Consider the following 20,965-nt stretch of genomic DNA (forward strand, 5'->3'; position numbering starts at 1 on the left):
GCAGTGATGAGCATTGAGCAGATGACAGCCTGTTGATCGCGTGAATGAAGATCTTATCATTGCAACACAGTTTCTGCACTTTCACTAATGATTTCCAAAAACTCCAAAGACATTAGCCAATTCCGAAACATTGCACTACTGAATGTAGAAGGAAAGATCTTCTTCTCAGTGCTAGCCAGGAGGATGACCAACTATCTGCTCGAGAACGGCTATGTTGACACCAACTGCCAGAAGGCAGGAGTTCCAGGTTTCCCGGGATGTGTAGAGCACTCCACTATGATCTGGGACCAGATCCAGAAGGCCAAGCGGGAGAAGACTGACCTGCATGTCATCTGGCTTGACCTTGCCAATGCGTACGGATCAGTTCCGCATCAGCTGGTCAACTATGCCATGGAATTTTTCCACATGCCCACCTGCGTCAAGAACCTGGTAGCTCAGTACTTTAGCAACTTGCAGATGTGTTTTTCCCTCCAGGACTTCACCACCGGATGGCAGCGGCTCGAAGTAGGAATCGCGATGGGGTGTACTATTTCTCCAATACTGTTTGTAGCAGCCTTTGAGATAATCCTCATCGGGGCAAGGCAAATGGTTGGGGGGATCAAACTCCCAACTGGTAAGAGGCTTCCTCCACTGAGGAGTTACATGGATGATGTCACCAGCCTCCTTCATACAGCAGCATGCACATCAAGACTGCTGAAGAGGATGGACGAATTAATGTCATGGGCAAGAATGAAGATCAAGCCCTCCAAGTCCCGGAGCTTGTCCCTCAGGAGAGGAGTCAGAAATGACAAAACCATCTTTGTCGTTGGAGGGGAAAAAATCCCACTCCTATCAGAGCAACCCATCAAAAGCCTGGGGAGGCAGTACACCGCAGACCTATCTGACAAACAGATGGGGAAATCCGTCATGAAGCAGCTCTCTGACGGACTGGCAAGGATCGACCAAAGCCAACTCCCTGGGAAGTATAAGGTCTGGTGCTACCAGTTTACACTTTACAGGAGGGTAATGTGGCCCCTGAAAATGAGTGAGATTCCCTCATCAACCGTAAGTAAGATGGATGGAAAAGCCAACTCATTTATCCGAAAGTGGTTGGGGTTGCCACGGTGCCTATCTGAAACCGGTCTCTTTGGAAAAAACACGCTGCAGCTGCCACTGCAGTCCATACAGTTGGGCTACATGCAAGAAAAGACCAGGTTGGTTCTCGAGCTGAGGGAGTCCACAGACGAGTCAGTAAGGAACGCAAATGCCAAGGTTCCTACTGGCCGCAAGTGGAATGCCCAAACCGAGGTCGATCAAGCTGTCAGTCGGCTGCAACACCGGGAGATCATGGGCAGAGTTCAGGCAGGAAGAGCAGGGCTAGGATGGGGAGAGACGCCACGCTTTTGGTCCAAGGCCAATCGCAAACAAAGGAAGGAGATGGTGGTAGCAGAGGTGACGAGGATGGAGGAAGACCGCTACAAAATCAAGGCCGTGTCGCAGGGTCGACAAGGAAGCTGGACAACCTGGGAGGGAATCACGAACCGGAACATCAGTTGGTCAGACGTGTGGAAGATCCCACAGGCAAGACTTAGCTTCCTCATTCGTTCAACCTACGACACGCTTCCCTGCCCTCGGAACCTCCACCAGTGGTTTGGGAATGAAGAATCCTGTGCACTCTGCAATGCCCCCAACGCAAGTCTCCAGCACATCTTGTCAGGCTGTAAGATCGCTCTCTCACAGGGACGCTACAGATGGCGCCACGATCAGGTCCTGAGAAAGCTAGCCGAAGTACTGGAGGAGTGCCGACAGGGTAGCAAACAACTACCAGCAGCAGAGGACCCCACCATCTTTGTGTCGGAAGGAAGGGTAAGGAGAAGCATCAGATCAAGAGAAACAGCAAGGCCCTTCTCCCCCAACCAGGAGTGGAACATGAGGGTTGACCTGGACAGGCAGCTCCGGTTCCCCACGGAGATAACCACCACATCTCTCCGGCCAGACATAGTGGTGTGGTCAACCAAGGCAAGATCGATGCACCTCATTGAGCTCACTGTACCACTGGAGGAGGGGATCGAGGCTGCCTTCGAACGGAAGAAGGCCAAGTACTCAGAGCTCGCTGCTGAGTGCCGGGAGGCTGGCTGGAAGACTACCATCTACCCAGTGGAGGTCGGATGCCGAGGTTTCCTTGGGTTGTCAACCATACGCCTCTTGAGGGAAGCAGGAGTGACCGGAGGGAGGCTAAGGAGGGCAACAAAGGATCTGGCAGAGGAGGCAGAGAAAGGTAGCTTTTGGCTCTGGCTGAGGAGGAAAGATAGGTGTTGGGGAAAGAACATCTAACCCCAGACAACAGCTGCAGGGAGTACAGCTATCAGCTGCAGGGGGTGACAGGGAGACGTCCCTGTCACTGCTCCGCCACCAGGAGACGTTCCAGAATTAAAGGAGCGAAACGTTGGTGAATGGTGGTTTCTGGCTGATGACCCTGCAGCTGACCCATGGGCACTGGAGGAGGTGCGACAGGCAGCAATGCCCAGCAGGTGATAACATCTTCCTGTGCAATTACTTCACCAATGCAAACATGAGGTAAGTACAGTAAGAGCTTTGTTGTGCAGCGTAACAGCATCATTGATTTCATAACGAGTTTTGGCAAGTGTCTAGATAAACTCACGCTGTGTGACTGACAGCTTGGGCGATTGGAAAGAGATTGTTCTTTGATCGCTTTCTGTATATATATTAATCACAGTTTAAGTAAGATTATTTTCATCCTACTAATGCCAAGTTCACACTGCACGATTTTCAAAGAAGTTGGGTCACTGTTCTTTTCACACTGCATGACTATCTGGGGTAACATTCAGTTGCTGGTGTGTGTGTTCACACTGCACGATGGATCAGCGGCAGGGGGTTTCACACTGCATGACTTTCAGGAGGAAGAATCGCCGACAACTTCTGTCTGGTCCGCAAACTACGTTTCACAACCAAACACACGCAAGAAGTGATAAGGAAATAACGCAAGATCACGCGTGCGTGAGACCGGAGCTCTCGCAAGACTGAAATTGTTATTAAAAATGATAGCCTGCAAGAAGCTTGCGATCCAAATTGTCTGTGCACTGATTTGCAGCGAAAAGGAGAAAAATAAACAGTTTATGCAGGAGGAAATGGCTGGGCACAAGGACTGTGTGTTCTGCAAAGAGAGTTGGGGGTAAATAAATCATTTTGCAATGTGCTGCTGTTGCTGCTGGTCAAGCAAATGTTTGTGCTTTGTTTCTGTTTGATATAATTGTAAATATATCTATTAAAATACTGATATTCTGGTCTATAACTCCTCCCTGAACATCCCGCTGCCCTGTTTCTTGCTCTCTCATTGGCTGTCGGTCATCGCCGATGTAGTTTTCAGTCAGAACACTTTCACACAGCAGGATTTTGAATCGCTGACAGGTCCAGATATTTAGCATGTACTCGTCGGTGATTCTCTCAGATCGTGTCTTTGCTCATTCACACTGCGTGATTGTCACTCGCGTGAACGAGCACCGATTTGCCTGTGATTTCGGGCATTTGTCTGCGATTCCTCAAAACCTGTCGGCGAGCCAAAATCGGGGCTAAAATCGTGCAGTCTGAACTCGGCTTAAGAGAAACGACGTGAAGTTGATTGTTTAGTTACTGGCTTGATTTACTGATGCATAAACAGTATTGAACGATTTTGAGAGAAAGATTATCTGTCTGAACTTGAACAATTACACATCAGAAATTCACATAACCCACTGGTTCTTCAGAGGCTCGGATGAAGGAACTAAAAAAATACTTGTGTTCATTTGTACATCCAAACACTGAGCAACTGCCATGCTTCGCTCGTTTGCAAGCCATGATGTCTCTTGAGGAAAAACCAATATCGCGCTCGCGCAGCTCATTTTCTCATGGGCGGCCAAATTCTCTTTGCAGGCAAAGAAGAGAAAGGGGAGGTGACCTTTCCCCTTATGACGACATAAGGGGAAGATTCTAGATTCGCCCGTCTGAGCTTTCATTTACTCAAAAAAAAAACCCAGGGCTTGGTTTACACCCATCAAAACGTCTAGCCACTGGGGGACCATAGGCAGGCTAGGGGAACTCATATTAATGTTAAAAAACCTTATAAAGTGAAATTTTCATGTCATGGGACCTTTAAAATATCTTGAATGTAACTCGACACCCTTGCCTCATTAAGTATACGTGGTTCTATGAATATGCAAATGAGCCCCGCCTCCACTCACTCACTCAGCTCAGAGATCCACTCGTTGACGATCACACGTTGATCTGATTGGTTACAAGGTAGTTTGTGACGTCAGAAACACCAGCGATTTCAAAGCGTGTTTTTGAGACTGTCTTTGGTTCACTGCAGTTTTAAGGAGAAAATACTCAGCAATGGTGTCGACTTCTGAATCTACACATGGTTTGTCTTAAAGCATATTAAAAACACCACATAGACACATAAATAACATTAAAAGCTTAATTTTCACCACAGGGGGACTTTAATTAACAGGAACTAAGAAACAAACACACCATTTAAGACCGCTTAATTTGTCAAACTCTTTATTTGTAATTCCATACAGATCAAACACATACAGAGTCCATGCATTAGCTCAAACTCATCTGACATTTGTCTGTCACCTTCGTTAATTGGGATAGTTCACTCAAAAATAGAATAAAAAGAAATAATAAAATAAACTTCATAATTTACTCATCATCATGTCATTCCAAACCTGTATGACTGAATGAAGCCCCAACAAAGAAAGTCAATGGGGTCCAATGTTGTTTCATTATATCTTCTTTCAGAAAACATTCTTTAAAATATATAAAACATATTATATATTTATAATATATATAATATAGTCGGTCACATGTTTAGAATGACATGGATGAGTAAATGATGACAATTTAAATTTTTGGGTGAACCATCCCTTCAAGTGTCTGAATTACTGGCAGTTTGCTAAAAGTAGACAAAAAAAAGAAGAAAAAAAAGAGAGAGAAATCAAAAACACTTTGATTGTTATAAAAGAACTTAAATGGCAGTACGGCAGTCAGTGTCCGTCGTTATGAGGTCGTGTCATCGTTAATACTCGTCCTGTCATGTCGGGGTCATGCGTCATGTCACTTAAAACTCTGTAAGAACAAACACATCATAGTCACAGTTACACAAGTCCACAATCTCCAGAACAGCTGAAAGAGAGATCAAATAATGCCTCTATTTACGTCTGAACTTCAAAACTTGAAGTTGCGATCAACTTTAGTACTGTATTGTGTCATATTTCAGAGTAAGGCCGCAGTCACATTAGTGAAACTGGTAACACTCTACAATAAGGTTCATTAGTTAACATTAGTGTATTAACTAACATGAACTAACAATGAGCAATAGATTTGTTACTGTATTTATTAATCTTTGATGTATGTATTAATTTTAAAACTTTGTTAATGTTAGTTAATAAAAATCCAGCTGTTCATTGTTTGTTCATGTTAGTTCACAGTGCATTAACTAATGTTAACAAATACAACCTTTGATTTTAATAAATGTTGAAATTAATATTAACTAAGATTAATAAATGCTGAAGAAGTATTAGTTCATGGTTAACTAATGTTATTGTGATGTAAGTGTTATCGTGAAATTTTGCAAGTTCCATTGTCCAAATTTAGCATCTTGATATTGGTAATTGTGGCGAATTCAGGTTCAAAGTTCAACTAACTTGAATCCAATGCTGCCTTGCACACATCACAGAGCATGTCACAGGAGGAGCCAGTCATGACCGTCTGATCAAAGTGAATGATTCAGACTGAATAATTCACAATAAGACTAAAAGCATGCATTATGGAAATAAATGAGGTCCATTTTGATTTCATTCCGACTTTAAAGATGAAGCCTGTAATTTCCGCAACACTAGAGGCACCACACAGATTTACAAAAATACGTCAGATAAGATTCCCAAAATCTGCTCCTTTCAAGCCATGTCTGAATTATTGAGTTCATGTCCTCACCTTCCTAGTTACAGTTAAATTACTCCATTTACTCATTACTCATTGCCAGTGAATGTCCCATAACTCTCTGTGGCAGCATAAGAATTATACAACGCAGAAATAAAGCATCAATTACACACTTAAAGGGATAGTTCACTTTAAAATGAAAATTAGCCCATGATTTACTCGGCCTCAAGCCATCCTAGGTGTATATGACATTCTTCTTTCAGACGAAGACAATCTGAGTTATATTAATAAATGTCCTGGCTCTTCCAAGCTTTATAATGGCAGTGCATTGCACCCATCAGTTTGAAGCTCATACAAGTGCATCTATTCATGATAAAAGTGCATCTATTCATGATAAAAGTGCATCTATCCATGATAAACGAACTCCACACAGCTCCTGTGGGTTAATTAAGGCCTTCTGAAGCGAAGCGATGCGTGTGTAAGAAAAATATTAATATTTATAACTTTAGAAAGTAAAATTCCAGCTTCTGGCCAAACGCAGTCTCTACTTGCGCCTAAAGCACAACTTACACAACTCATGACGGCAGAAGTAGCTTTAGTGCGCATTTATCATGAATAGATGCACTTTTATCATGGATAGATGCACTTTTATCATGAATAGATGCACTTTTATCATGAATAGATGCACTTTTATCATGGATAGATGCACTTTTATCATGGATAGATGCACTTTTATCATGAATAGATGCACTTTTATGAACTTCAAACTGTTGGTTGCAATTCACTGCCATTATAAAGCTTGGAAGAGCCAGGACATTTATTAATATAACTCAGATTGTATTCGTCTGAAAGAAGAAAGTCATATACACCTAGGATGACTTGAGGGCGAGTAAATCATGGGCTAATTTTCATTTTAAAGTGAGCTTCTCCTTTAATGAGCATCCTTTACTCTTCATTTTGTTGTATTAAAGCAGGGGTGCCAAACTCAGATCCTGCAGAGTTATATCGCGTTCGAGTCGAGGTCAGAAGTGGGAAAATCTGTGTTGAAATGTCCCAAATATAATATCAACGTTTGCTTTTGTGTTCGGAAAATGTATCCACACAATGGCTGTTGGAAGCAGGACTTGCCGCAATCTAGGAAATTATGTCAAATAACGCGTTTCGCTGAGGTCGGAGTTGATCGATCTGCCACAAGCTCACAGGTCGGATGTCCGACTTCGAGAAGGCGTTCCAGACGGTATTTTCAAGTAGGAGGAAAAATCAGATTTCCGAGTTGTCTGGAACGCAGAATTAGCTTCAACCCTAATTAAACATTAATCAAAGTCTTCAGGATTACTTAAACTCTAGTTGATAACTCACTGCCCTCCAGGAGCAGTTTGGCACCCCTGCATTACAGCAAATCAGGAAAACTGGCTCAATAATTACACTGTCACAGGGATTATGTGATAAAAAAAGAAAAGAAGCAAAATACCGTTCATGGATTGTGAGAAATATCTATGGCAGTTTTACACTTATTTTAGTTACACAACAGTTCAAAAGCTTGGGGTCTGGTATTTTCTGCAAGAAATTAATACTTTCATTCAGTAAGGATGCATTCAATTAATCAAAAGTGACAGTAAAGACATTAATAATGTTACAAAATCTTTTTCTTTTTCATTTATTTTACATTAAAAAACTGCAGTTACTGGAGTAATGATGCTGAAAATTCATCTTTGATCACAGGAATAAATTACATATCACTATATATTCACATAGAAAACAGATATTTAAAATCGAAATGATATTTCACAATATTACTGTTTTTACTGTATTTTTTGATCAAATAAATGCAGAGTTGGTGAACATAAATACATTTTGAAAAATTCTTGTTTTCTGTCTGGCTCCTGACATAAGTGCAATCCTCATTTCTGCCACTAGTGCCAGTGAAATTACAAACTGCACCTCTACACAAAGCTAGAAAAATGATTACAAGTGCCATACACTAATTTTATGATCGCAAATCAAATGTAGAGGACAGATATGAACTGCATGCTTCGTCTGAACGACCGTTTCTGTTCGCCTGACGTGACATTGTTATCTTTGTCATAGAAATAAACGAATCCCCCAAATAAGATGAAGATGTTGAAGGATTGTTTCTCCAGGTTGCATATACGAGCGGTCAGTTTAGGGTTTTGCATCATGTCTCAAGTCGTCAACTTATTCACGAACAAGTTCACTCTCAACATCAAATTATAAAGAATATAACAGATTGTGTCATAATTTTCATCTTGTTTTTCTGGATTGACTTTATTTGCTCTTGTACTCACAGCAGAAATAACAATATTGTGGTGAATTCATAAAATATTTGAAATATTTCACCGTGTCTTACCTACTGATCTGACTTACCTGTGTCTGTCATAAGGTCAAAGGTCAATATGTTCTCTGGCGTTTGTGTGACTCCTCTTTCGGCGGGTCGGCCAGCATGACCTTCATCTTGACCCCGTTCACCACCTTCCCGTGCAGAAGCGCTATGGCGTCGTGAGCCGGCTTACGGTCCGAGTACTTTATATATCCCACGTTACGGCCGGGAACCAGGTAAACCTCCATCAGGGAACCGAAACGACTGTGTGGGGAAAACAGTGTGAATTATCTCAGAAAAAAAGCCGAAACTGTCCGTCAACATTTCTGGATTGTTTTCAATTGGTTCAAGGAAATTATTATTATTATTTTTTCAAGGAAATTAATCAAATTTAAAAAAAAAAAAATTTGTTCAAGGAAATTAATCAAACTAACCAATTATAACAACTTTATTTTCCACAATATTACCGTTTTACTGTTTTTTTGATTGAATAAATGCAGTGTTGAAAATCTTAATTATTTCAAACCTTTGACCGGTAGTGTATATAACATCACCCAGTCTATAAGCATGTGTCCATGTGGACAGATATATAGGAAACAACATTCATGGTAAATATTTACATAAATTCAGACACAATACACCACAACATTCCTACACTATCAGAGCACACACACACACACACACACCAGAACAGGTCCTCCAGAACATCCACAGGCAGAGGTGAGGGGTTGAAGATGACGAAGAGTCTCTCCTTCACCACGCCGTCAGACGACACCAGCTTCTTCAGAGGAGGAAGAGCCACATCAGTCTGAACTCGAGATTTCTGGGCCACAGGAGGCGCTGTGTAGCCCTACAGGAACACCACACACACACACACACACACACACACACACACACCACTGATCAATCATCAGTCTGAACTCGAGCTTTCTGGGCCACAGGAGGCGCTGTGTAGCCCTACAGGAACACACCACACACCACACCCCACCACACACCACACACCACACCCCACACACCACTGGTCAGTCTGACCCTTTCTGATCACCAACAACATCAGGTTTTCTTTAGTCTCCCAAGCCAATATAAATGGAGGACAAGCTCATATATAATAATGATGACAATGCTTTTTAACAACAAAGATTCAAACAGTAAAATTAAACCAGAAAACAAAGTATGTTTAATTTTTGGGTGACCCTTTACACAGACTGTGGTGATGTTTCCATCATCATAAATCTAGCACAGTTTTCTTAATTTATTAAGCATATTTCAGTTTTTCTTTTTCCATTTATAATTTTTTTTATAATTTGTTTGTATATATTTTTAAAGAATTCTACTTTGTATTATCACCTTGACATTAAATGACAGAAAACTAGTTATATTTAACATTTTGCATATTTAACATCTTCCTCTCTTTTGACCACCGTAATCATTTTTTTATTTTGCTATGGGAGCAACAGGGAATGCTATAATTATATTTGCTGTCTTCTCCTGTTCGCCACTGTAGAAGTTCACCCCAGCATAATGACTTACGCTTCTGAAAACCCCGGAAATGTGAAAAGTGTCCATGGCATGTACAAACATCACGTGATAACTATGATCACAGAAGAAACACAATCTGAGAATGCTCAAGCTGTTCCAGAACTGTATGAGTTTCTGTCCTCCATGGAACACCAAAGCGAAAGTTTTGAAGGAATCACTCATTTAAAGAGACGGCAGAGCTGACTAAGACATGTGTCATGTAGCCAGCAGCCATATCACCCTGTAGCCCAAGACTGGTCGCCACTGAAGCTAAGCAGGGTTGAGACTGGTCAGTACCTGGATGGGAGAATCCTGAGAAAACCAGGTATCTCCTGGAAGAGGTGTCAGTGAGGCCAGCAGGGGGCGCTGCTCACCCTGTGCTCTGTGTGGGTCCTAACGTCCCAGTGTAGTGATGGGGACTCTATACTATCAAAAAGCACCGTCCTTCAGATGAGACGTTAAACCGAGGTCCTGACTCTCTGTGGTCATTAAAAATCCCAGGATGTCCTTCGGAAAAGAGTAGGGGTGTAACCCACTGGCCTCGGTCCATCATGGCCTCCTAATCATCCCTATATACAGACTGACTTCATCACTGTCTCCTCTCCACCAGTAAGCTGGCGCATTATGGCTGCCGTCGCATCATCCCGGTGGATGCTGCACATTGGTGGATGTTGAGGAGACCCCCCTCCCCCCTTCCACGTAAAGCGCTTTGAGTACCCAGAAAAGCGCTATATAAATGTAACGAATTATTATAATTATTATGTGCAGATGTTCCTGGTTGAATGAACATTACTCACGGCGCTGGTCTTCATCAGCTGCGCTCCGCAGGGGCCGTTCCACACCATTGACATCATCTGAGCGGCCACGAGCTGCATCGCCATCTTCCCCACGGGACTGCACACACACACACACCACTAACTAAACCTGCACTTCTTATTTAACAGCGCTGAGATACAGCAGTCTAGAAATACATAACAGTTCAATCCAATGAAAACCATCCACCTCAAGGTACCCAGATGCTGCACTCTTTCCTGTGGATGTTCAGTGTTTAGATACAGGCAAACCACAATTTATTCAGACACCTTCAACATTTCCCACATTACCACAGTTTATTCGCAATAGTTTCGAAAATGGTAATAAAATATGACAAGAACTCAGAGTTATGAACTCAGTGGATATTTGACTGGTTTTGTCCGTCCTTCTGTTAGACTGTCTCTCAGAGGAATGATGTTGAATATCTGTCAGCTGTTAAATTTAACTACACAATTAGATAATACCAGTTTAGCTCCACCAATTACCAAGCAATGCTTCATTTTGTTCAGTCTGTGTGTAAAAAAGGTCGCATTAGCAATTAAAGAAAAAACCCTTGGTCAGCTCAAAGTGTCTGAATCATTTTTGGTTTTAGTCTCTGTGTGAAGAATTTTTGGGTGTAATATGTCACAGTTTACTTTATTTTGCTATTCTCTCTTATAAATGAACTATTACCTATTTACCCACTAGTAAAAAAAGATAAAAAATTATATCTGGTGTCTGAATAATTTTTGGTTTGACTGTATACACACCTCACAATCCCTTATGCAACAGAAGAGACAGGTTAAGTAATGGATTTATCTAGATAATTACACCAATAACAGAATGAGACCAGAGGATATGTTAATGAGGCAGCATGTATGTATCTTCCCATCAGCAGAAACACTTTGCACACTGTAAACCAGAATCAGACGAAGGTAAAGCGGCCTCTACCTGGTCCTGTCCTCCCCGTCGTCTATGTAAGTGACTGACAGCCGGTTACCAGGCGGATACTCAAACCCATTCAGCTTCTCTTTGGCGTAAACCGCAGAGCCCAGGTTATTATACCGGACCACCACCTGACCTGCAGGACACACACATACTGGCAAGTTAATCTAGATTTTGGATCGCGGTTACGCTCATGTGACGTTGCTGTGCTACACGGTCACGAAAGCTTATTGTTATTATTTCATTGTTTAAATTAATACATTTCTAGCTTCTATGTACATTTCTGAAAAGCATAACTGAGACGGTTTCCTCTGATAACAGATCCCTCTAATTGTGATGTGGACTCAAGCATTTTCTGTAAAGCTGCTTTGAAACGATGTGTATTGTGAAAAGCGCTATACAAATAACTGTGAACTGAATTGAATGTAACCTTTGCTGAAGCCGTACTGATCGATCTGCATCTCACAGAAGTCCATCCCCGGGATCAGGTCGAACAGGCCGTAGATCTGCTCCTGCGTGACCGCGGCCCGGGTCGACACCATCAGGCACCGCGTGATGATGTCAGAGCTCCACGTGTCCCCCACGGGGGCGAAGCTGCTGCTGGACTCGTGCGCTGAGGGAAACACAGACCCTCAGGAAAACAAACCACAATTCTGTCTGGCCCTAGATATCAGGAAGTGCCTCAATATTTTAAATAATCAAACAACAAAAAAGAGAAAACCTCTCACTGCTCTTGACTGAATCACTTTAGTAACTTTAATTACTAATTACTCATTTAATTAGTAATTTTAAGACTATGCATTGTTTTTTATACATTTGATTACTTATACATTTTATGTAGTATTTCTTATTTCTAGTGCTTGTTTTTCAGGATATGGTTTCTCCAGAACGGTTATATATATATACAACAAAAATGAAACATCACTCAGCTTACTTAATCTGGACTGTGACACTATTTTCTTCTGGAAACAAACTTTGTTGCATTATTTTCCAGTTATCTCTGTAAAGCTGCTTTGAAATAATCTGTATTGTAAAAAGCGCTATAAGAATAAAGGTGACTTGTTACCGGTTAAAAAATGGACGCACAAATAAACTCGGTTGTCAGTTTCTTTTTCCCTTCGTCTCTCAGCTGAAACTAAACCTTTTTTTATCGACTGTTGACTTTGAGAAAGCAGTTTCTGCAGTTGTTCTCTCACGAATGGACTTCTGCAACTCTCTTTACTCTGGAATTGACAACAAAGCATTGGCGCGTCTTCAAAAAATACTGAATGCTAAAGTCAGCCAGGAACTTTGAGTCAATTACTCCGTTTTTAAAATAGTTTAAATGGTTGCCGGTTCGATTTGAACCAGATCCTTTTTTAATTATACTTGGGAGTTTCTGAAGAGTTTTTGAGACTTACACTGGTTAAACAACATTTTGTTTCGTACGGTTTAATTTCTGCTAAAAAAAAACGTATTCTTTTGTTTTAGAAGAAAAAGGAAGTTCCAACGCTTAAACTATGGCTGACAGATTTGACTTTAGAAAGAATTAGATATGCTCTAAAAAACAAGATTTTGTTATTTAAAAAAATGTGGTCCCCCTTTATTTCTTTTCTGCAAGTTAGTGATTAAGTTTTACTATGCCTTCATTACCTGCCTTTACCACTGGATAGCACTTTTGGGTGGGGTTGGAGTTGTTTTTTTGTTTTTTTCATGCATTTTTGTGAGGTTGTCAGTTTTATTTGCTTGCAAAAAAAAGTGTAGTTACAAATGATCTTCTGCTGAAATACCAAATAAAAAACGTTTAAACACAAATGGTTGCCAGTTCGAGACAGAATTATCTATAAGATCCTTTTACTTGTTTTTAAGGCGTTACACAATTTTGCCCCTTCTTATGTTTCTAGTATACTGGCATTTTATAATCCATCTAGATCTTTGAGATATGAAAATCAAAATCTTCTCTGTGTTGTCAGAACAAGATACAAACATAAAGGCGGCAGAGCGTTTTCCCGTGTCGGACCCAAACTTTGTAATGATCTCCCTCTTTCTGTAAGGTCAGTTAAGTCACTACCGAGATTTAAGGCCATGTTAAAAGCACATCCGGTTACACTTTATCTTAAGGTGTGTAGCGTCTGGACGAAATCACAATGACTTATTCATTCTAAACTTCAGAAAGCTTTTAACCTATCGGACTCATTCATGTAAATTACAGTCCTAGCGCCAATGAGTCCAGATCAAATTGCTCCATTAACACATTAAGTGTCATGGTAGAGATTAAACAGAAACACCTCCAAACTCCTCCGTGAGCTTCAAACAGCTCGTAATCACCTCAACTCCCCTCTCACGGCAAGCAAGAAGTGGATGGACCTCTCAGAGACACCCCAATACACACACACACATTCTTTGCATTTTACTCAGAATAATGTACATGATATATTCCTGTGTGTATGTATGTTCCCCCCTCATATTAGCCTAGTTATGACTTTCTAGTGGTGTTAGCTGAACTCTAAGAGCTTATATTCAAGTGTAAGAATGTATCTCTACTGTTGTATCTTCCAGGCATATCTTTCTTGGTACCGAATTAAGGAGACAAAGAGACTCTCTCCCGCTCAGTTTTCTGAGTGGTCGGATCACCGAAAAAAGGTGTGGACTTAGATTTTCATTAAAGGACGATGACAGTGGCTCATCATCTCTCTCCGAGTTTTGTTTTGTGTCTTACCTCTGTTTTCTTAGCTTTTTGTCTTAGTCTAATCTCCGGCTTCTTGCCTTGTCTTAGTCTCAGGCTCATTCATTTCTATCTACGAGTGAAATGGATTTAGCCTGAATTTCCGGCAACTTTGCTTACAAGTAAACCGGTTGAACTTCCTGCGAACCAGAAGAACCGAGAGAACGCTTCAACCTCAGGACCCAGCGAGGATCATCACACACACACACACACATTCTTGCAAAGATCCATGCAAGTATTATTTCTATCGAGATTTAAATGCGTTTAAGGTTGTCTGCCCCTGCTCAAAGGTGATTTGATTCTTTGCTGGCTCTCAAAGGTTAACTGTTTGTCATATTTTGCCATTCTGTGATCTGCTCTATCTCTTTCTTTCTTTACTCTGTTTATATGTATTCTTTGTTTAAATGCAGTCGTATGTTTTTATAGTTTCATTTATTAAAACCCATTATAAGCTTGATTGTCTCTGTCTGCTGCTCACCGAACAAAGCCTCTTAAATGTGTGACCGCTTTATATTGATGAGTACTTTAGTTAGTAATCTTATAGAACAGAAAGTTATTCTTCATGACCAGAAGAATAATCTTTCTTAAGAGTTTATAGGAAGAATAATCCTTCTTGAGAGTTGATAAGAAGATCGTATCGGTTCGGTGGGCGAACGGATTATACGATGTGAAGTTAATTCTGTTAAAGGTCATTCTGAAATTTGATCTACAGTCTATCTGTATATTCATAATTGATTATAATTCGTTGTAGTTAATTCTCTACATATAGAGATACAAATACATGGGCTATGTATTGCCTTTTTGGGCGATTTAAAATGTGTAGGTAATAATTGATCATAAAATTATATATTCCCTTTATTTGAGCTAATTCTCTACTGGTGTCAGTGTTACAGTGTAATTATATATTTAAGTACTGAGTAATATTAAGTAACTACATGCACTTACTATAGGGTTAGGGTAGAGTTAGGATTTGGTTGAGGGTTAGTTGCATGTTATTACTATGGTAAATACATGTAACATACGTAACAAGGACACTGTAAAATAAAGTGTTACCGTACATCTTTTAAAGACTTCCCGGGCATCTTCATGATGGGTGTTTGATCATTACCATGTCTATGTTTTGTGCGTTTTGTTTTTTGTATTTCTCTCTCTGTACTCCTCTCTTTTGTGTGTTTTAGTGATTGTGAAGCATTAAATGTGCCTAAATGAATAAATAAATGCAATGAAGTGCGCAGATACTCACCAAAGGCGTACGAGCTGGAGCCGGGATCATTCCCGGAGTGCTCCGATCTGGGGTTGCTGAAATAGTCGTTGTCTGCAGATGAATTTTTGGTCCTGGGCTCAGCTAAAATCGCTCTGTAAGCTGCAGAGAAAGCGGTTTATAAGCACACCTGAAAACAACAGCCATAGTCGTAAAGTAGAGAACATGACTCCCTTACTCTTGTCACAGTTTTCGATGGCCTTGGCGGCTTGCGAAGGTTTGTGGAACCGCACGTATCCCAGACCTTTGCTTTCACCCGTGTTCTTGTTCCTGATAATGATAGCGTACTCTATATCTCCATACACCTGTGGAAAAGACAGCAGAGAGACATCTGGCTCATATATCAGCTTCAAATCAAATACAAGAAATAAGAAATTATATTTTGTTTAGCCTGTTTTAGGACCATTAAGATTCCATGCATGATTTTCATGTTAATCAATCAAATTGTGTCAAAAATCTTTCAAAATCTTGTGGAGGATCCCACAAGGATCGGTCCTTGCTCCGTTACACTTTTGGCTTTATATGTTAACTCTGGGGGCTATCTTCTGAAAATACAATATAGCATTTCATTGCTGCGCGAATGATACTCAGATATATGTGATAGTGAGACAGTCAAATACAAATTCAACTTACACTTTATCAGCATGTCTGCAAGACATCGAGGCCTGGATGGCTGCAAACTGTTTTAAGCTTAACGAAGACAAAACTGAGGTGACAAAACACGGCCCTGGCAGTGATGCTGTGACTGCATCTTTGAAATCAACACCCTTGTCCAGTTTAATGAAATCCAGTGTAAAAAATCTGGGTTTTGTTTTGGACAGTAACTTGGATCGTCATATAAACTCAGTTGTGAGAACCATTTTTTTTCATTTACGTCTTTTAGCTAAGACTAAACCATTTTTATCAGTTCCAGATTTTGAGAAAGCAATTACAGCTTTGGTCTTCACACGAATGGACTCTCTTTATATGGAACTGATGCTAGATCACTAGCCAGCTAACAGAAAGTCCAAAACGCAGCAGCTAGGATGATCAAGTCAAAAAAACATGACTCTGTTACGCCGCTATTAATTTTATTGAAATGGCTGCCTGTACATTACAGAATTCTGTATAAGATTCTCATACTTGTTTTTAAGGCTCTTCACAATTAGGCACTTGTGTTTATGTGCAACATGTTGTCAATATATACTCCCCCCAGATCCTTGAGATCAGAGAATCATCATCTTTCATGAGTTAGCAGGACAAATTATAAACATTAGGGCGATAGCGCTTTCTCACGAGGGGGTCCACAACTTTGGAACGATCTCCCCGTTTCTAATAGATCAGCCAGAACACCAGCTACTCTCAAATGTAGGTTAAATCATATCTATTAAACGCTATGTGAGCGCTCTCATCAAGGGGTTTCCAGTGCACCTGTGTGTTTTATGTGTTTTTTTTATCTCTATGTATTGATTGTTCTTGTTTTTTTGTTTGCAGCTCGTGTTGCATTAAATTGTGCTGTATAAGAATGATTAAATGAAATTAAATGTTATCCCCAAATTTTCCCATTTTTAATTAAGTTAATGATATGAATGGAAAAAGACAAATTTGGTGCTAGAAATACATTCTTCACCTTTATGTAAAACAATTTCTTGTTTAATTTCCTTTAAATTTAGGGTGAAATCTGATGCGTTTTCAAATCGTCCATCAGAAAACACCTCAGAAGTTTATTTTAAAGGCACAGTATGCAAGTTTCCCCGCTAGAAGTCGCTTATTCCAAACAAAGGCGTAGAATGAACAATGAGCCGACTGGACTCATCCGTTAATGGATGAGCAAATGTATTAAATGTTTATTAGCATTACTGTGGTATGAAGCAGGGCGGGCCGAGAGGACATTACCTGGATGTTTTGATTGTGCTTATATTTTATTGGATAGTGGCGCAGTCACCACTGCCGTTCCTTTCATTGTGTTGTTTATTTTACAATGAAACAGTCACTAGTGCTCAATTAGTACTCATACACCTCACATTATCTGATGAATTAAAGCAATGCGGCGCTGTTTTACTTGATCAAAACAATCATATTAAAAGACATTTGAGTGTGTTGGAAGTTATGTTAAGGTTGGCTGCTATAAGACACTCGTTTCACACTGCAGGAAACTAGACCGATATTAGAACATTTTATTAATAAAAGCTGGAGGAGTTGTGCTGCTAAATGGCAAGCCCTTCATTAAAAACATTGTATAGTGAAGAAACTGCTGCATTACTGTTCCTACAGCTCTTTCTGAATATGCTATGATAGTCACTTGGCAGAAAACTATAGTGTTGTCTCTGAGGTACAAGCATGTTACTGGCGGTAAATCAAGAAAACAAGAGACTTAGACTAAGACAAAAAGACTAACCGTGTTGAGCTTATATATAACAATTAGTTTTCTGTCCATAAAGGCATTTAACAGTTGCTCACCTGTCTTAAAACACAAAATATTAACGCATCTTTGGTGTTTTCATGGTTTCTACGAAAGACTGGTTAAAACAGCGGATTTCTCTGGATTTTAAACATTGTTAGAAACATTTGGGATCATTTAAGTACACAAGTCAACAAAATATTTGTTCTAGTGGTTTTTGGATATTTTCATCTAAAAATCTCAGACGTTGTGCCTTTAAATCGTCCCCAGTACAGGATTTTAGGATCATTCCAGATATTCTGGTGAGCTCCTCTTCCTTCACAACCACATTTTCTCAACTTAAACGAACCATTTAATCATATTATAATCTCAAAATAATTAGATACACGATAAATTGGTCATTAGAAATTCACGTGTTTGCTTTTATGCAAAATATAACTACATGCAATGTCAATTTCCTTTTAATTTGGGGGTAAAATTTGACATGCTTTGATACATTCAACCCTCAGGACATGCTTTCAAACTTCCCATGAGATAATACCTTGAAAGTGTCTTTTAAATCTTCCTCAGTGAAGGTCTTTGGGATCATCACGAATATCCTGGTCAGCTCCTCGTCCTCCACATCCCGGTGGCTCCCGGAGGATCTGGCCTGAGCGATGAACACCTGGACGAGCAGGACACGCTTACATTAACAGCTGCGATGAGGACTCATACTGTAACCAGCCTTGGGGAAAGCTACTTTCAAAAGTAACGCATTACAATATTGCGTTACTCCCTTAAAAAGTATAATGTTACTTTTTTAGAAAAATAATGCGTTATGTTACTTTTGCATTACTTTTTATAACAAAAAATATATATTTTTGGGCAAATGTAAAGATCCTTTCACACCAAAAGTGAAATAATAAGCCTCAGGCTGAAGGAAATGTAAATTCAGCTGAGCAGAAGAATAGATGCAGGAGAAAAATAGTTTAACACTTGCTTTACCAATAAATTAAAAAAAAATCTATTCTATAGTCATTTTTGCTCATGGTTTAACTGAATCATCAACGTTCAGAAGCAAGTACATTGGTCAGTTAAATTGAGATTAAATGCATAAAATGATTATGTTTTATTTAACATATTTAGTCATTGGAGGTTTGCATAGTATTCTGATTCTGCATTTCACTGATTTTATTCATTTTGAGGAATACTGAAACTTTTTTTGTGCAAGTGAGATGAGTAAATGCACGCTCACAATTAGTCTAGAACTACAATAACCATCATGTTCTCACACACACACACACACACACACACACACACACACACACACACACACAAACACACACAACGCCTCTGCACTTCGATTTGTCTCAACATGAGGACAGGAGAGCTGTCAGTCAATAAATGGGAAAGCAAAGTAACTTGCGTTACTTATTTGAAAAAGTAATCTGATTACGTAACTCAAGTTACTTGTAATGAGTAACACTGCATTTATATAGAGATTGTATTGCTTTACCCTCATCCCAGACCCAGTCATTAAATTGTAAAACATAAAAGTTAACGTTACTTGTAATGAGTTAACGTTACCCCCAACACGAACTGTAACTGTGTCTGGCACTATTAATGTCTTATTATCACTGTAAAGCTGCTTTGAAACGATCTACATGGCTAAAAGCGCTATAAATGAGGTGTTTGCCTCTGTTATGGATCACCTTGATGGGTTTGGTGCCCTCGGCCAGGCTCCTGCCGTGCATCTCCTCCATCGCCGTGCAGGCCTGAGAGGACTTGGAGAACTTCACAAACGACACTCCTTTCGACTCTTTCGTGTGCTTGTCCTTCACCACCCAGATGTCCTGGATCTCGCCGAAAGGGGTGAAGTGTTCTCGGATGATCTCCTCGGTTATGGACTTACTGGTGACGAGAAACAGACGACTGTTCGCCGGCTCGTCCAGGTACGAGGAGGCGCGGTTAGATTCGTCCATAGTCATGGATCAGATTTCTATTATTGATTTGTTAGACTTTCTAGTCAGCAAAACTGATCTAAAAATCCCTTTGAAGAAATACAGCGTAGGCTATAACTCGTTTAAAATTATATTATCCTGACAACATTTCAGCAACAACAACAACAGCTCTTCTTCTTCTTCTTCTTCTCTTCTTCTTCTTTTTGTTCCATGGCCGTTGACTCCTTAGGAGTATTACCGCCACCTACTGTTTACTTAGTACATATGGTTGATGGATCTGATTTGCGGAAAAAAAAAAAAAAAAAAAAAAAAAAAAAAAAAAAAAATACATCCCTTAGGATCAGAGCCCACTTTCAGCTGGCGCTGCGTGTTCAGCTCCTCCAGCTTACACATTAAGCTCTTCACCTCCAAGATGATCAGATCTATACTTTCTCCTCTTATAGTCTAAATCCGGTGATCTAGTCCTGTAACCTCTAAAAAAGTTATTACTTCCTTAATCCTCTGACTATTACTCAAAACCTTTCCCAATATATCCATAATGCCCACTGGTCTGTTCTTTATATTAATAAAAAGGTCTCTACGCTGTTCTTCATATTTACTACATTTTAAAAACACATGTTCTACTGTTTCAACAACACCACATTCATCACACATACCATTCCCATGCTTTCCCATTAATGCCAGAGTTGAATTTAACCCTGTATGACCCATCCTTAGTCTAGAAATCATTACCTCTTCCTTTCTATGCCTTCCATAATACAATTATTTTCCCGCTACAGATTTTACAATACTATAGTACCACCTACCTGTACTGCTACTTTCCCATCTTTGTTGCCACTTTCCTATTATTTCTCTATTAATTATTGATCTAACTTCATTTCTTCCTAAAAGTATCTTTACTTCTATCAAGTCTTTTTTTAACGCTTCTTTTGCTAATTTATCCGCTATTTCGTTTCCTACAATCCCAATATGTGCCGGCACCCAACAAAAGTATACAATTATACCCTCAGTATTCAGCCTATATAATAATGTATAAATTTCTAGTAGCAGGTCATCTCTATCGGTTTTTGTTGATATTATACTTTTAAGTGCTGATGCAGAATCTGAGCAAATTACAGTCGGCACCAGGTTTGGCTTAGTTTGCTCTAGCCACTGCAATCCTATTATT

At 40.1% G+C, this 20,965-nt stretch overlaps 1 protein-coding gene across 1 annotated transcript; it reads right to left on the reverse strand.

The window, feature by feature from the left end:
- Window positions 1-4,891: 4,891 nt before the first annotated feature.
- Window positions 4,892-20,002, reverse strand: rbm45 (RNA binding motif protein 45). Its single transcript, XM_084121851.1, has 10 exons — window positions 19,549-20,002; window positions 18,399-18,521; window positions 15,656-15,782; window positions 15,460-15,579; window positions 11,943-12,125; window positions 11,519-11,648; window positions 10,573-10,669; window positions 8,944-9,107; window positions 8,305-8,521; window positions 4,892-5,106 (listed from the first exon to the last, which is right to left on the reverse strand). The coding sequence occupies exons 1-9, from the start codon at window positions 19,822-19,824 to the stop codon at window positions 8,329-8,331; spliced, it is 1,413 nt and encodes a 470-aa protein (XP_083977977.1). The 5' UTR covers window positions 19,825-20,002; the 3' UTR covers window positions 4,892-5,106; window positions 8,305-8,328.
- Window positions 20,003-20,965: the final 963 nt, after the last annotated feature.

This window comes from Abramis brama (assembly GCF_963993115.1).
Source record: "Abramis brama genome assembly, chromosome: 8".
Lineage (NCBI taxonomy): Eukaryota > Metazoa > Chordata > Actinopteri > Cypriniformes > Leuciscidae > Abramis > Abramis brama.